The 18,389-nt window shown below is 44.8% G+C and overlaps 1 protein-coding gene across 1 annotated transcript in view; it reads left to right on the top strand.

Annotated features, from left to right (window-relative positions):
* ULK4 (unc-51 like kinase 4) overlaps positions 1-18,389 on the top strand; it is a 1,180,200-nt gene that overhangs the window by 580,567 nt on the left and 581,244 nt on the right. Inside the window, exons 28-29 of the mRNA XM_029589702.1 lie at positions 4,086-4,137; positions 4,235-4,379. Coding sequence (XP_029445562.1) covers positions 4,086-4,137; positions 4,235-4,379 — 197 coding nt within the window. The remainder of the gene's footprint in view (positions 1-4,085; positions 4,138-4,234; positions 4,380-18,389) is intronic.

The raw sequence follows: 18,389 nt of genomic DNA, 5'->3' as shown, positions 1-18,389 counted from the left end.
TATAAATGGGCTTTTGAAAATTTCTATAATATGCTACTTTTACACATATAATTCCTTTAAAAATTAACTCCTAAATCTCAGCAGAGTGACCGGTACTATTGAGGTATGAAAGGAAGAAAAATTCATATTGCCTGCACATTGCCCATTATAAAAAAAAAGTGCCTATCCTTAACCTCAGCATTAGGGCTAATAATGGTGGTAGCAATAGTACCAAATCTTCAAAGGATGACAACACCAGTGGTACAGCTTCCATCTTAAAACAACTGAATGATGATGCAGAAAGAGATATAGGAAGAGAAAGAGGAGATTCAAAGAGGAATGTCAGAAGAGAGGCACCGAAACAACTAGAGCAATTGGAGGAGGCAATAAGTGACACACAGGAGGATTTAAAATAATTTAGGAAGCAGTTTTAAAAGAAAAGGCAAAAGAAAAGAGACTGTAAGATGGAGGAGTTGGCAACTGAGCTTCTGACCTGGGTCAAGCCAGGTATGTATACTGGGTCCAGAAGAGGAAAAGACTATCTAAATTAAATCTGAAACCCCAAGTAAAGTGCATAAGTAAGATCAACAAGGCCACAATCTGCATTAAGGGACCCTCTATTAATATCACAGAAATAAAGCCTTATCAACATGGACTCGCCAAAAGACATAGTAGAAAGGTAACGACTCCAGCATGAAAAAACCTTTAGAGCTAAAAATAAAATCATTGCATGCAGAGGTAGCACTTATGGCGCTATGTTAGAAGCCTACACTTCAACATAGGTGTTAAGCGACATCAGAAGCCATGGTCCCAGGTAGCAGAAGGCCTCTACTATGATTTGGGCTGAAAACTAAAGGAAAATAAGGTGCCAGAATGATGATGGAGTATAGGTTTGGGTGGAGTAGAGGAGTAGGGAGGTGGAGGGCCCCTAGAATTTATAAATTTAAAGATTTTTTAATGGAAGCAGGGGGAGGGAGGGGGCAAGGGGTGAGACTGGGCCTGATGTTGGAATGTTCATGTTTCTAAATGTAAGGGTGGGGAGGTCAGCAATATTGGCCCAGCACAATTAAGTATTTGACCTAGCATGAGGGACTTTACAGCTAGTATGCTTACAATTTTTGTTTTTTCAGGTTTACTCTATTCACTGGCTATATTCTTTCTTTGAATATAGCAGATTGAGACTAAAACTATGCAACTAATTATAGTCTGATAACTTTTTACCTGGCAATATTCAAAATCTGGATAAAAGTGGGACTTTTATCCCACTGAATATCCAGGACTTATCTGCTCAACGTCTTATTGAATATGCCTTCCAATATATATAATCATATTGTCTTTAATAAAATTGTGGTGATAGAACAGAAAAGCAATAAGAAGGGGGCATATGGAACTGAAAACCAGTTAATACTGAATAAAACCATCATGGCCAGCTGTAAGAAAAATTGAAATCTCAATATAGCATGGATTGACTATAAGCTTTTGATATCATCCCACACTCTTGGATAATAGCTTGCCTGAAATGTACAAAATAAACCCGGGATCAATCAAATAAGTTGTCCATGAAAATGCGGCAAACTACACACCATCTGATTTATGGAAATGGACAAGTTGTCATTATTAATATCAAGATCCAGCAAGGCACTTTTCAGGTATATTCTCTTGCATCACTCTTTGTCTGGCACTGAATCCTCTGAGTATGTTCATTAATTCCATGGGCTATGGTTTCAGCCTTTATTCCAGAGAAACTAATGATCCACAGATAACATTGAAGCTACTATTTGTAGTTTACTTTAAGCTTTACAGCTCCTCTCATTGTCACTTAGCAAAACAATTCCAAGTATTGACAAGCTTCTCAGATGACATCAGGATGACATTTGGTTTGGGCAAATGTGCTAAGGCAACTTTTCTTACAGGAAAACTAAGCAAACCTAAAAACATATTTCTGATTGAAGACTATAATAAAAAGGAAAAAGAGTATAACGATTATATATAAATAGCTGGTAATGCAGGAAATTGTGACAATCCTGCATAAATCACTGAGAGTAAAGATCAGTAAAGAATACTATAGGAGGCTGAAGCTATTATTGTAAAATGCTTCACAACATGGAATAAAATATATCAACTTGCAATCCTTGTACTCTCATACACCTTTGGAATTAAGACTGGCCCCATAAAGATCTTAAAAAGTTGGATGTAAGAAGATGAAAACTCCTCCATACCTATGAGAGCCAGTGTATGCTTCTCAAGAGAAGCGGAAGGAATCGGTCTTATAGAAATAGATTATATGTAAAGGGCTACTATCATAGATCTCCAGACATACTTAACTATTCAAAAAATGCTGAAATAGGAACATGAGCAGCCACAGTTGGTCTCTTTTCTTAAACTTGGACAAGCATTCCAACGAAGAGGAGTGAGTGAGAATCCACTATTATGCAAGAGGAAAGAAGCAATAGAATTTGCAAAGCAAGAGAAAAATTATTTCAAGAATCAGACCAGCAGTCAAGGAAAAACAATTGACAAAATTGACAAATGTAGTGCGAAATAGAAAAAGTTACTTCAGAAACCCCATATACTATAGATTTATTATGGGAGTTTTATCATGGTCTCTGCCTTGAATGAAGGAAAAGGTGGATTATAAATGTTTTAAAATACATCTGACACAGAAATTATTAAGGAGAGGTGAACTTAAACCTAACGATAAGAGAGTGATAATTGTAGCACAAGACAGTGGACTACAGGCATGATGGTTTTCAGCCAGCACAGAAAAAATGGTAAAACATGCAAATCTAGATTCTGAAAAGTAGAACTGGAAATGGTTATACAAGGTGGCCCATGGAAAAGTAGCCCGCCTCCAGTTTGGAGGCGGGTTACTTTTCCATGGGCCACCCTGTATATCTCATTACTTGATATGATGTTCTAATATCAGAAGCCTTGTACAGAATGACATGACAAGGTGGTATGGCCTACACACTGGAAACGGTGTAAATGCTAAAACATTCCTGATCCAGAAAAGCACTGAGATCATGACCTGACAGAGTTTTAGAGAATGAAACAATTGTGATCGCTTGTGATTTGGTGCTAAAAAACCAAAGATTATGGTAAAGAAGAAAATCATAAGAATGGTATTACTGATAGGCCAGTGACAGTACCAAGCAACTATTCTATGAAATGCATGGAGAGGGAGAAGATCTCAAATACTTAGGGATGCAATCAGAGACCAAGAAAATATGGCAGAAAGATACAGAAATAGTCTCAATTGTATTGAGTTCCACCAGCCTGATTACAAAGAACTTCCAGGCACACCTTGATATGTTGCTTAGACCTGTTACATCCTATGAATTCCTGATGGACATTTTCTTTGGCACAATGAAAATACTAAGAAGAACTTTAGCAGTAAATTTGAGAGATTGTTTTCATTCCCAACATTCCCTGGCTTTGGATTGAGATTGATTTCTGTCAAGGTATGCACAGAACAAACCTATTTAGAGATACTGTGCCAAAAAGGTTTAAAGAACTCAAAATGTACTTTCTATATGCAAGAAGAGAATAGGAAAGTGAGAGTATAATTCAAATATTTAGTAGACTTCAATAAAGTATCAGAAGGTAGAATTTTTACAAGAAAAATAATTGATATTCGGTCAGTAACCAAATTTGGAAAGAGAGAGACTCAGAGGCATTATGTAGAAATAGTGTTATGATGTAGAGCATAGTGAATGCTAGTAAGACCATGCAAACAGAATTATCAATAACCAAAGCATTCAGGAATGCTTGAGATCGATTCAGATGGTGATGGTATGGACAAGGGAGGGAGATAACTGTAAACTGAGTAAGTTCAGCAGTGATGTAGTAGGCAGGGGCAACTGGGTTAACTGGGTGGGTTAAGATATTCTTATCGGCCTGCAATTACTATGTTTTAGTTCCTCATGCTTGGCAGAAAAGAGCGAAGTTGGTGGTCTAATAAGTGTGATTATGGGTGAACTTCTACGATTTCTCACCCCTCTCATTAGAGACTGCAATTGTGGAATAAATACAGATTGCAGTATAGCTGAGTTCTATTTCTTCTCTGAGAGAAATCTAAACCAGACTTGTTGAATGCTCTGTTTTAGGTTGTGGACTGCATCCTCCCACCCTTAGTTTCTTTGGTCCACAGTCAGAATGGTAAGAATGGCCACATCAATTGAAATTTCCATGAATTCTACATTTTGTTTCAATTATACATCAGTGTGGTCACATTCTTGGCACTTTGTCTTTCAAGTGGAATGGAGACTCTTCAGCTTGCAATTGCTTGCAGAAACCACATCACTGATTCTTAACTACGAGGTCATGGCTGGGGAGAAAGAGGAGAGTCTCAACTTGAACAGCAAGTTTCTGTCTCTCATTAGAGATTCCTTGCTTCCTCGGTAAGTATTTGATGCTTTTGCTATAAAAAGGGAAGAGGACTGAATAAATAAAATGGGAAACTAGAAGGGAATACTGTGATTATATACAGTTAGGGGGTAATTTTGTAACAGCCCACATAGGAAAGTTGGTAAATATGCACATAAATTACACCAGTTTTCATAGTGAACTTAGGTACATATGTTTGTTTTGAAAATTACCACCAACTACCTGCACACAATTATATCTGCTAATTTGTATGCAGAAATTTTATGTGAAAATGTACAAGCATACTTTTGAAAATCCAAAAATATGCTTTTAAGTCCAATTCCCTTTCAAACTCCATTCCAGCACCGCCTCCATTCAGTCAGGGCAAACTTAGGAGCATACATGACACACATATTATGTAGGCAATTTTATAACGAGCAATTTCTGTGATAAAGCACAATTTTATCTACAGGAATGCCTTTGAAAATTGCCATCTCTATTTATGAATTGTTATATAGATGGATTATATATATGTATAAAACAAAAATAAAAAAAAACAGAATACACTAAACAATATGTTCTATTTATAAAAGGATGAAAAAAGCCAGTTCATAACATTTTGGAAAACATTATGCTGCACCAGTGCTAAACAGGTGTAAAGATTTTTAATCGTTACTGTTAAAAATGTCCAAAATGTCTCTCAAATATGTGTATTGACCCCCACATACTTAGTAAAATGTGCTTTGTAATAAATAAAGTTCATCTCACTCAAATGCTAAAGTATGCCTATAAAGGCCTCTGTTCACACCTATGAGGCTTCTTCAGGGGGACTATATAATATCAACTAATAACTTATCTAGTGGCATTCATTTAGAAAGTGCTCATTCTCATATGTGTTGTCTGTATCACCAAAGATGAACTGAAATTAATTCATATGCATACTGAAATAAAACAAAATTTACATAAGAACATGCCATACCGGGTCAGACCAAGGGTCCATCAAGCCCAGCATCCTGTTTCCAACAGTGGCCAATCCAGGCCATAAGAACCTGGCAAGTACCCAGAAACTAAGTCTATTCCATGCTACTGTTACTAGTAATAGCAGTGGCTATTTTCAATCGGGCTGATACAGTAAAATCGCGGGAGAGCGGGCAAGCGCACAGGCCAGTCTCCTGTGCGCGCGATACAGTATTTTAATTTAATTAGGGCCGGCGGTAAAAAGAGGCCTCTTTTTTGACAGGAGCGGCGGCTGTCAGTGGGTTTGACAGCCGACGCTCAATTTTGCCGGCATCTGTTCTCGAGCCCGCTGACAGGCACGGGTTCGGAAACCGGACGCCAGCAAAATTGAGCGTCCGGTTTTCGGCCCACAAGCCGCGGGCCCATTTTAATTTTTTTTTTTTTACTTTTTTTAACTTTTGGGGCCTCCGACTTAATATCACCATGATACTAAGTCAGAGGGTGCACAGAAAAGCAGTTTTTACTGCTTTTCTGTGCACTTCCCCGGCGTCGGCAGAAATTAACACCTACCTTTGGATAGGCGCTAATTTCTTATAGTAAAATCTGCGGCTTGGCTGCACATTTTACTTACTGTATCGCGCGGGAATACCTAATAGGGCCATCAACATGCATTTACACATTGCGGGTGCTATTAGGTTCAGGGGGTTTGGATGCGCGTTTTGGACGCGCTATTACCCCTGAATAAGGGGTAAAGCTAGCGCGTCCAAAAGGCGCATCCAAATGCCGGCTAACAGTGCGCACTGTACTGTATCGGCCCGTAAGTCACCTTAGTTAATAGCAGGTAATGGACTTCTCCTCCAAGAACTTATCCAATCCTTTTTTAAACACAGCTACACTAACTGCACTAAGCACATCCTCTGGCAACAAATTCCAGAGTTTAATTGTGCGTTGAGTGAAAAAGAACTTTCTCAGATTAGTTTTAAATGTGCCACATGCTAACTTCATGGAGTGCCCCCTAGTCTTTCTATTATCTGAAAGAGTAAATAATTGATTCACATTAACCTGTTCTAGACCTCTCATGATTTTAAACACCTCTATCATATCCCCCATCAGCCGTCTCTTCTCCACGCTGAAAAGTCCTAACCTCTTTAGTCTTTCCTCATAGGGGAGCTGTTCCATTCCCCTTATCATTTTGGTCGCCGTTCTCTGTACTTTCTCCATCGCAATTATATCTTTTTTGAGATGCGGCGACCAGAATTGTACACAGTATTCAAGGTGCAGTCTCACCATGGAGCGTTACAGATGCCTTATGACATTTTGCATTTTATTCACCATTCCCTTTCTAATAATTCCCAACATACTGTTTGCTTTTTTGACTGCCGCAGCACACTGAACCGATGATTTCAATGTGTTATCCACTATGACACCTAGATCTCTTTCTTGGGTGGTAGCTCTTAATATGGAACCTAACATTGTGTAACTATAGCATGAGTTATTTTTCCGTATGTGCATCACTTTGCACTTATCCACATTAAATTTCATCTGCCATTTGATGTTATCAAAAACACAAAACTCCACAAATGTTCCTAGACAGATCACAGGCTAATTATTTTAAAAGCAACTAAAATAATCTTAACAGAGCCAGGCATACCTTAATCCACAACAGGCTTACTTCCGAATGTTGCAGCAAACCCACATATAGGAACCTGGAATGTTGCAGCAAACCCACATATAGGAACCTGAGAAAAAAAAAATAAGTTTACAGATACATTACTGCCTCAATTCAATTAAATCTGCTGGATAGCAAAAAATTGTAATTGTTGTTAATCATGTTTCTTCCCCCAATATTTCACTACAGGACCTTCTATCATGTTCATCTGGATGCAGTTTTTGTGTTGAATTATGCGAGATTTAACAGGGTTTTTTGTGTGGTCAACATATATTTTTTGGCAAGGACAAATAATGGCATATACTAATGCTGTTTCATGATTAAAATGTCCTAGAAGTCAATACCATAATAAGGGAATTGGAAATGTAAATGTTGCTAACTGGAAACAGTTTTCACAAACCACACATTTTACACATTGATAGTGCCCCCACTCTAAAGAATCTTGAATTGCAGGAACACTAAAATGTGAATTTTAAAAGCCTGGCAAACGCCAAAATCGGGAGATACATGCACAATTCGGGCCAGTGTCCACCGTGCAGATTTTAAAAGCCACCCGTGTACACATGTATCTCTTGTTATGCGCAGAAGTGAGAGAGCCCAGAAAGGGGTGGGGCAAGGGTATGTCATGGGCTTTCCGAGATGTTAACCTGAAATGTGCACTTAAGTTTTTACACACACAGGTGAGCGCCAGGGTCCCCTGCAATGTAACTTTACTACTGCTCTGGATGGCATGTAAGTAAGAAAAAAAAACTAGGCTAGTCAGTGGGGTTTTAAAGGTTGAGACTAACAGATGGAAAAGAGGCTAATAACCTATGGGGGTTTGGAAGTCTTATCCCTTACCTGAGCGAACTGGGAACGAACTGTGACAACTGGTAATGGCATTGGCACGCATGTCTGTTAAAATTCCCCCACTTATATGGTAGAGGCGCCAATTGTACGCACATGTAAGCACATTCAGCCTATTTTATACCATGTGTGCATATATGTGCGTATATTATAAAATGGCCGCATCCTTTGGCGCAAGCTGGCATATGCGTGTACATGTGCACCAGCGCACTGGTATCAAAGTATCATTCCTGATGATAACTTTAAAACAAGCACACATGTGCCCACATAAACGCCTATATGGCCAAGTGCACATATGCTGGAATTTTAAATCTTACACTGTGTGCGTACTATTTAAATAAGCCTAGCAAGGGTATGTGTGCTCCTTCTTTTAAGCAGTTACATGAGGAAACATTATTAATGTTCATTCCTTAAGATATGTTGGTTTTTACATGCTCAAGTAAGCACATTTTAAAAATGGATGCAAGAAGGAAATAACCAGTTTATTCACTTTGCCAACCAATTTGCCCAGTCTGTCTATAAGTTATCAAGACCCCTCTTGTTCTTCAGCCTGCATGCTTCTCAGTTTACCCAGATCCCTCACCAAGTCAGTTTTTTTCTATAATGAGTTTTATTCTGACTTACACCTGAAAAAGAGCAGAAATAAATATGTGCATTTTACAGCGTGACGCATGCTGTGTTTGCTGGATTTAAAATTGGGATTTGTGCACATAAATATTGGCTTTGCCCAGGAACGTCCCTGTTCGACCCCAAAACTGCCCCTTTTTTCACATTTCTGTTGTGTGCGCACGAGCACATATGCCCCTAATTTGCCAGTTTTAAAATAAGAGTTGCTCGCACTTAGCCCATATACTCGCATATATGAACCTTTTAACGTGAGCAACTCTTTTAAATTCACCCCATGCGAAAAAGACATCAGTATGTCATGTAGATTACGATCCCTAGTGCGGTGGAAAATAGGTTTTTCTTCTAATTCTTCATGAACAGTAAAAATGTCTCAATGTTGAAGAATAATCTTCTGAACTTCAGCATAAAAGGTGCCCAAACTATCATATTCAATGGTTCTTTTAGTTTAATTGTTAAGAGGAGTTTTCTGTTGGCAAAGAGGGCTCTCTTGTATGCCTATTTAATTAATTTTCCGCTTTGATAAAACCATTCACTTATCCAGATAGCCTTAAATTTAAATATTTCCAAATTGGAATGCAGGCAGCAAAGCCACAAAACTTGTCCTATAGGTATTTTCTTCCGTAAACATCAAGGAATGTGACTAGAAGGATGCAGGAGTATGTTCCTGTCTGTAGGCATATGATGAATAGTATGACATATGCAATTATCTTTCTATATTAAAAATGTACAGAAAAGAGATCTGTTCCATATGGTTTTGAATAATCAACTGTTAATTCACATCTGAAGTACTGAGTAATCCTGCAAATGATTGAAGTAAATCCAAGGATTGGTGATACGGACCCCACATATGAGAATGATTATTCCTACATAAACGCCACAAGATAAGTTATTAGTTGGCATCATATGTCCTCCCCTTAAGAAGCCTGATATGGGTGAATCAGAGGCCTTAATTGGGGTACTTTAGTGTTTAAGTGATGAAAACTTTATTAGAAAGCACATTGATTACTGAGCATGTTGAGTCAATGCACGTGTTTGAGGGACATTTTGGTTGTTTTTGCCAGTAATGCTTAAATATCTTTATGCCTATTTGGCAGAGTTGCAGCATAATGTTTGCCAAACGGTTGTGAACTGACTTTTTTCATCTTTTTATGAATAGAACACTTTATCTAGTGTATTCTGCTTTTGTGATGTTTGTTTTGCACATTTATGGGAACACCATTTGTGTTTTGCTGCCATCTTTGGACATCTCTCTTTCTCTCTCTGACTATATATAAGAATAACAGTGATTATTTCCTTTCTTCTGGATAATTTCTGAATTTGGATTTTGGATTTGTTTACTCATCTTTCCAAACTTTTGCTCAAGGCAAGTGACATTTCAGGCAAGATAGATATTTCTCTGTTGAAGAGGACTTACAGTCTAAGAGGGCAGTATACAAACCTGCAGAATTGCCCACGGGTTAGTGACATATTCATACGGAAGCTTATTGCAAATGAGCTCTATGCTTCGGCATCAAATTTTGCAGTGGGGAAGCTGGCAAAATAGATAATAACTATTACTATTTATCATTTCCAACAAACTTCTAGATATACATCTCATTAAGGTATAGTTATTTTCATTGTAAACACTGGCCAGCAGTGCCTTTCTGGTGAACTGATTTTCTACAGATTCATAATTAATGAGGTACTTTGTATGAACTTGCATTGCAGCAGCTCATTCATTGTAAAAGTAATTTAAATTTTGCATAAAGTGAACTACACATGACATTTTACTGTTTTTGAAGTGACTAACTTGCAGATTTTTTCACAAAGAGGACTTCTCATGTAAAAATGTGCAAAACACCAAAATTTGGTCATTTTTGCCCATTTCCTAGCGTGTAGCAGATGGACTCAAAACAAGTGGGTATAGTGTGCTCGTGCTAGCAGTTGGAGACGGATCTGACGTCAGCACAGGTACATATACCCCCGCAGGAAGTGCAGCAATTCAGTAATTTCCGTGAATTTGGAGCTACCACACACTCGCTGAGCGTTTTTCCAAATTCTAACGACTAAATTCTTAGAAGACACCTACCTGATACCTGATACCATTTGGTCACTCCCCCAGTTGAGTTTCCCGAGGTGATTTCCGTGGTCCCTCAGAGGTGAGTGCCTCAGTCCGGTGGCCGGTTCGTGGCAGGGACCTAGCCCCCGAGTGAGACGTGCTCGGGCGCGGCTTGGCCCCCGAGCAAGACGAGTTTGGGCGCGGCCTAGAGGCAGCCTCGGTCCCGGCGTGGATTTGGCCCCCGAACGAGACGAGTTTGGGCACGGCCTAGAGGCAGCGGGTGCACCTCCTCGAGCGTGGCGGTGACGGTAATCACCCTCTCCCCCCGCAGCCGGAGACCGCCCGGGGAGCAGCCGGGAAGCGCCGAAGACAAGGTAAGGCGTACATCTTTACTTGTTGGTCTCCGAGGAACCGAGGAGTAGCAGAGTCTGCCTACGTGTCAGCCCGCCACAGAGGTCGCCATTTGCCTGTTTTAGTTTGCAATAAGCGCAAAACGTTGATAAGAGCCCATGCGTCAGCGGAGCCGGCACCTCCAGTATCAGGCATAAGCCTCTGCTCTGCATGCAACCTCAGAGCCACACAGAGCGAGGAAGCGGACTCCCTATGTGCCCAATGTGAAGAGTCCCTGGGAGCTCCAGGCCAGGACCGGTCTCAACCCAACGTACTTGCCAGTTCCTCAGGGAACACCCCGGACCTAGCAGGCAGCGGGGAGCTGCCAGTGAACCCGAGAGACCTGGTGCCCCTAAGGCCAGATTCGGCCTCGCTTTCCTGGGTGGAATTATTTAAGGGAATTCATGCCTTTGTCACAATGCAGGCTGCGCCCCGAATGGGCCCATATGTACCGGATGACCCAGCCCCTGGACCCTCAAGGCCTAGGCACGGCCGCTCGCCACCCAGAAGCCCCATTTATGGGGATTCAGATTGCTCTGAGGAAGACGAAGAGCCCCCCGAGGAGGGAGAATTTCCCTCGGGGATTGAACCATACCGAACCATGAGGCGCTTCTTTCTGAAAGAGGATCTTCCAGGCTTGATTTCTCAATGCCTGTCGGAACTGGCCCTTCCGGGCCATGACACCCCGGGGGAACCGAGAATGAACCCCCTGTTAGAGGGCCTGCGTCAAATGACTCACCATTTTCCCCTCCTACAAGCAGCACAGCAGCTAATCGATCTGGAATGGAAGGCGCTGGAGGCCTCATTCAAAGGGGGTCGGGCCTTGGCTGGCATGTACCCCTTAGACCCGGCAGCTAAGGAAATGCTGGCGTGCCCTCAGGTAGACACCATAGTAAGCGCAATTGTGAAGCGCACCACCATTCTGGTGGAAGAGGGGACGGCCCTCAAGGATACACATGACCGGTGCTTGGACGCCATTTTGAAACAAGCCTTTGAGGTGGCAGCCATGTCCCTATGAATTGCGACCTGCTGCACCGTGGTGACGCGTTCCTGTTTATCACAGGCCAGGAACAACACCCCGGGAGAAGAGATGGAATCAGCTCTCTCGTTTCTCACTGACGCAGCCTCCGATCTAGTCCGTACGGCAGCCAAGGGAGTATCATCCGCAGTGGCAGCCAGGAGGCGGCTCTGGCTACGTAATTGGTCGGCCGACGACTCCTCCAAGACACGTCTCACGAGAATGCCCTTTAAGGGATCCCTCCTGTTCGGCAGCGACCTCGAGAAACTAGCCAATAAATGGGGCGCTTCTCCATTACCCCGTCTACCAGAAGACAGGCCAAGGAGGAGCCAGCGCCCGTTTCCTAGACCATCCAGAGGTAGAAACTCGCAGCACTTCAACCCATATAGGACTCGCTACCAAGCACCTCGTCCACAGGCCAGGAACCAGTCCTTTCGGACTAAGCGCAACAAGAGGGGAACCGGCTTGGGTTCGGGTCCCGGCCGCACCCCACAATGACAATCAGCCGACCCATCCGGGGGTAGCAGCCATAGGGGGCAGGCTAACCCTCTTCTACCACAGGTGGGTCGAGATTACCTCGGACCAGTGGGTCCTCGCCATCATCCGAGAAGGGTACTACCTGGACTTTCTTCGGCTCCCACCGGACAAGTTTGTGGAATCTCCTTGTTCACCCCTCAAGAGGACGGCACTAGAAGTTACCTTGCAGAGGCTCCTGTCCCTAAAAAGCCATAATCCCAGTGCCTGCAGGGGAGATACATTCTGAGCATTATTCCATTTATTTCATAGTGCCCAAGAAGGAGGGCACTTTCAGGCCCATCCTGGACCTCAAGTCAGTTAACAGACACCTACGGGTCCCCAGCTTCCGCATGGAAACTCTATAGTCTGTCAAAAATTCAGTTCAGCCAGGGGAGTTTCTCACATCCCTAGATCTGTCGGAAACCTACTTGCATATCCCAATTCATCGGGATACCGGCGCTATTTACGCTTCCAATTCCTGAATCAACACTTCCAGTTCCGAGCTTTACCCTTCGGGTTAGCCACCGCGCCGCGGACCTTTACCAAGGTCATAGTAGTAGTGGCAGAGTCACTCAGGAAGGAAGGAATTCTCGTCCATCCCTACCTGGACGATTGGCTGATCAGGGCAAAGTCCCCGGAGGAGAGCCACCAGGCAACCAACAGAGTTATATCTCTTCTGGAAAGCCTAGGATGGGTAGTAAACCTGAACAAGAGTTCCCTACAGCCTTCTCAGTCGCTGGAATACCTAGGAGTCCAATTTGACACCCAGGAAGACAAGGTCAGTCTGACCTCCAGGAGAAGATCGAAGCTCCGGAATCATCTGCAAGCCCTGCTGAGCACCACCCGGCCCACAGCTTGGGATTACCTACAGGTCCTTGGCCTTATGGCATTCACGCTGGAGGTGATACCATGGGCGCGAGCTCATATGAGACCATTACAACGCGCCCTCCTATCTCGGTGGAGCCCACGATCACAGAACTACACCGTACACCTACCTCTCCCAGCCAGAGTGCGGAATCAGATAAGGTGGTGGTTGCAGCCCGGTAACATGAGCCGGGGGTCAAGAATGTCCTCCCCAACCTGGACCCTGCTCACTACAGATGCCAGCTTGAAAGGATGGGGAGCACCCTGCGAAGAACTCACCGCCCAAGGGCGGTGGAACAGAGAAGAGTCGGGGTGGAACATCAACCGACTAGAGGCGCGGGCAGTCAGGCTAGCGTGCCTGCGATTTGCCCACAGACTTCGAAACAGAGCGGTCAGAGTGATGTCGGACAACGCCACCTCGGTGGCATACATCAACCAACAGGGCGGAACCAGAAGCCAACAGGTATCCCTAGAAATAGCCCCCCTGATGACATGGGCGGAAGCAAATCTCCAGGACATCTCCGCCGTTCACATCGCTGGGAAGGACAACACCACGGCAGACTTCCTCAGCAGAGAAAGCCTAAGTCCAGGGGAATGGCAGCTGTCGCCCACAGCTTTCCAGATGATTGTGGATCAGTGGGGGACGCCGGGCATGGACCTACTAGCAGACAGGTCCAACGCTCAAGTACCCAGATATTTCAGCCGCAGGCGGGATCCGCTATCCCAGGGGATCGATGCCCTGGTACAGCCATGGCCGCAGGGGATCCTGCTATATGCCTTTCTTTCATGGCCCATGCTGGGCGCCATCGTACACAAGATTCAGCGGCACAGAGGCCTAGTTCTTCTAGTGGCTCCGGACTGGCCAAGAAGACCCTGGTACGCAGACATGAGAAGGTTACTGGCAGGGACTCCACACAGGGACCTGCTGCGGCAAGGTCCATCCTCCACGAGGATCCAGCTCAATTCTCTCTTACGGTCTGGCCATTGAGAGGGCTAGCCTGAAGAAAAGAGGATACTCGGGGCCGGTAATAGATACACTCCTCCGAGCACGCAAGTTCTCCACATCACTAACATATATACGGATCTGGAGAGTATTTGAAGCCTGGTGCGAAACTCACAGCACCAATCCACATGACGCGAAGATCCCTATCGTTTTGGATTTCCTACAAGATGGACTTCAGAAGGGTCTGTCCCTCAATTCCATCAAGGTCCAAGTAGCAGCGCTATCCTGCTACAGTCCCCGGAGTGACGGCAACAGTATCGCCACACACCCAGATGTTTCACATTTCCTGAAAGGAGTCAAACACATTTGCCCACCACTGAAGTGGCCAGTACCCCTGTGGAACCTCAACCTAGTTTTGGAATTTCTAGCGGGACAAGCCTTCAGACCACTTTGAGGCCTGTTCCTCCGTTTGTTAACCTTGAAGATGGTATTCCTGCTGGCTGTATGCTCAGCACGCCGCATCTCAGAGCTACAAGCACTGTCCTGCCGTGATCCGTTTCTCCGAATCACTCCAGAGGCCATCCATCTTCGCACGGTTCCTTCCTTCTTACCCTAAGTGGTCTCACACTTCCACCTCAACCAAACCATATCCTTGCCTACCACAGAAGGTTTGAAGAAGTCGGAAGAAGGTCGAATACTACGCCATCTCGACAACGGCAGGCTACTGTCTAGATACCTGGAAATGTCGGAAGCGGTACGAAAGACGGACCACCTGTTCGTCCTTCACAGCGTGAAGAAGCAAGGGGAAGCGGCCTCATGGGCAACCATCACCTGCTGGATCAAAGAAGTTATCAAGGCAGCCTACGTAGAAGCAGGTAAACCACCACCTCTACGGGTCAAGGCTCACTCTACCAGAGCGCAAGCAGCCTCTTGGGCAGAAACTAGGATGTTGTCGCCTGCAGAGATATGTAAAGCGGCGACGTGGTCCTCCCTCCATACCTTCTCCAGGTTCTATCGTCTGGACATCCAGTCCAGGGAGGACACAGCATTTGCAAGGGCAATCCTGAACGGACCTCGGGCAGTCTCCCGCCCAGTCCGGGAGTACCTTTTGTACATCCCACTTGTTTTGAGTCCATCTGCTACACACTAGGAAATGTTGAGATTACTTACCTGATAATCTCCTTTTCCTTAGTGTATGCAGATGGACTCAGCATCCCTCCCGGCTGCCGGTATACATGGGGATTCACTGACTCACGGTAAGCCATGTTTTTCTTATAATAGGGCATCCACCCTGCCGGGTGTCGATGCTTTCCGGTTGAGAACACTGGCGGTCTCCAGCTACTATCAATCGGTCAGGGTAATCCTGTTCATTTAATCGATCTGTCAGCTACAGCTTTTGCAAGGAAGATTACTGAATTGCTGCTCTTCCTGCGGGGGTATATGTACCCGTGCTGACATCAGATCCGTCTCCAACTGCTAGCACGAGCACACTATACCCACTTGTTTTGAGTCCATCTGCATACACTAAGGAAAAGGAGATTATCAGGTAAGTAATCTCAACATTTTTTAATGCAATTCCCTGTTTATGAAAAAAATTTCATGTTAGTGCAATGACATCCTAATGGATGATTTTCAAAAGGGATTAGGCTCCTAACTTTTTAAGTTAGGTGCCTTTTGAAAATGTACTAAGGCCGAGTTCCTAAATTTAGGCTCCTAGAGGCCAATATTAAGCAAACTATTTAGTAGATAAGTAATCTAGATAACTGGATATCTTGCCCTATATTTTCAGGAGGGAAAAATGTCCTGTTGAATATACTTGTCTACAGTTATCTGCCTGCATGTAACCAGATAACTAAAAAAACCTAACAGCTATGTTAACTGCTAAGGTATTTAGTATAAATGAGTATAAAAAAGGTTTGGACAAATTCTTGGAGAAGTCCATAAATTGTTTCCAAGTAGACTTTGGAGAAATGGGCGGCTCCCCCCCAGTATGGAAATGCGGGTGCTACAAATAACTGGGCACCCGGTAGGGATGTGCAGGGAAAAAGTTTTCGTTGCGTACGTGATACGTATTCGTGGGGGGTCAATTCCGTTTCATGCGGAAGTATGGAGAATTCCATAAGTTGTCGATAAATAAATACGTTACTACGGCGAGTTAAATTATTGTCCCAGCTAAAATTAAAATTAACTACAACCCCCCACCCTCCTGACCCACTCAAGACTTACCAAAACTCCCTGGTGGTCCAGCGGTGGGGTCCGGGAACTCACTCACACCCTCGGTGCTAGTTTCATCATGGCGCCGATAGCCTTTGTCACAGGGGCTACCGGTGCCATTGGTCAGCCCCTGTCACATGGTCATCGGCGCCATCTTGTGCTCCTACCATGTGACAGGGGCTGACCAATGGCACCGGTAGCCCCTGTGACATAGTATGGGCAAAGGCTATCGGCGCCATTTTGAGTCCTGGCATCGGACGGCAGGTCGCTCCGGGACCCCCGTTGGACCCACAGGGATGTTTGGCCAGCTTGGGGGGGGCCTCCTGACCCCCACAAGACTTGCCAAAAGTCCAGCGGGGGTCCGGGAGCGACCTCCTTGAACGCCGGCCGTCCGATGCCAATACTCAAAATGGCGCCGATCGCCTTTGCCCTCACTATGACACACATAGTGAGGGCAAAGGCGATCGGCGCCATTTTGAGACTCAAAATCGCCGTCCGATGCCAATACTCAAAATGGCGCCGATCGCCTTTGCCTCACTATGACGGCGATCGGCGCCATTTTGAGTATTGGCATCGGACGGCGATTTTGAGTATTGGCATCAGACGGCCGGTGTGCAAGGAGGTCGTTCCCGGACCTCCGCTGGACTTTTGGCAAGTCTTGTGGGGGTCAGGAGGCCCCCCCCCAAGCTGGCCAAAAGTCCCTGTGGGTCCAACGGGGGTCCCGGAGCGACCTGCCGTCCGATGCCAGGACTCAAAATGGCGCCGATAGCCTTTGCCCATCACAGGGGCTACCGGTGCCATTGGTCAGCCCCTGTCACATGGTAGGAGCACAAGATGGCGCCGATGGCCATGTGACAGGGGCTGACCAATGGCATGGTAGCCCCTGTGACAAAGGCAATCGGCGCCATGATGAAACTAGCACCGAGGGTTTGAGTGAGTTCCCGGACCCCACCGCTGGACCACCAGGGAGTTTTGGTAAGTCTTGAGAAGGTCAGGAGGGTGGGGGGGGGGGGGGGTTTAAATTTTTATTTGGGCCGAATAAAACAGAAATCTGTTTAATACGTGGGGAGTTGCGATGCGTTTCGCCTCCCCACGTATTTAACAGATAGCAAAAAATAAGTTGCGGATTATAAATCCGTGGAAAACGAATGCACATCCCTAGCACCCGGTGCATCGATGCGGGCGCTGCCCCCCACTGCACCGGGCTTACCAGTGGTTGCGTGGGAGTAGGGGGTCCCTCCTCCCTTCGCTGCTATGGTGGTGATATGCCAGCAGCGTGGAGCTGGCACCCCAGGACGGAGCTCCTTGGCCGAAGGGCCAGCGCAGCTTGTGTCGCTGCTCCTCCCGGTTGGTCCAGCGTTGAGAGTGGTGACGTCATTATAATGTGCCCCGATGCCGGACCATGTGATTATCCTGGAGGAGCAGCATGGTGACATTGGGGGGAGGTGACTGTGGGAGATTTAAAACCCTCTGGCTTCCCTTGTTCGGCCTCTTCTTCCTTGGCGCCAATGTAGCGCGATTTAGTGCTGCTAGCTGTGATCATAATCATCTGGGCAAGTAGTGCTAAAACAGCACTTTCCCACTAAAAAAAAAAAATTTAATTACAATAAAAAAAATAAAAAATTGGACCCTGCAGGCAGCAGTGTCAATTTAATTTGGCTGCCTGCTTAATTTTGCCTCGGCTTCCCGTGCCATTACCGTTTCCTGTGACCATGCGGTCCCGCACCTTGCATGCTCCTAAATATGTATATATATTTAAAAAATATTTCTTTAATTATTGAATAGAATAAAAATACTAAATAATTTAGGAGCAAGCGAACACTTAGAGGAAGTTGAGGTGCTACCAACGTTTCCTACAGATGTTCCTGAGATCCAACCCCTCTGATACAGATGTTCCTGAGATCCAAGCCTGTTCACATACTCGGCTGTGGCTCAGCAGGCCCCCCAGCACAGTGCTCTATGG

Source organism: Rhinatrema bivittatum, chromosome 2 (genome assembly GCF_901001135.1).
Source record: "Rhinatrema bivittatum chromosome 2, aRhiBiv1.1, whole genome shotgun sequence".
NCBI classification, from domain to species: domain Eukaryota; kingdom Metazoa; phylum Chordata; class Amphibia; order Gymnophiona; family Rhinatrematidae; genus Rhinatrema; species Rhinatrema bivittatum.
Note: the sequence above shows the minus strand (reverse complement) of the source record. Positions and strands in the feature narration are given on the sequence as shown.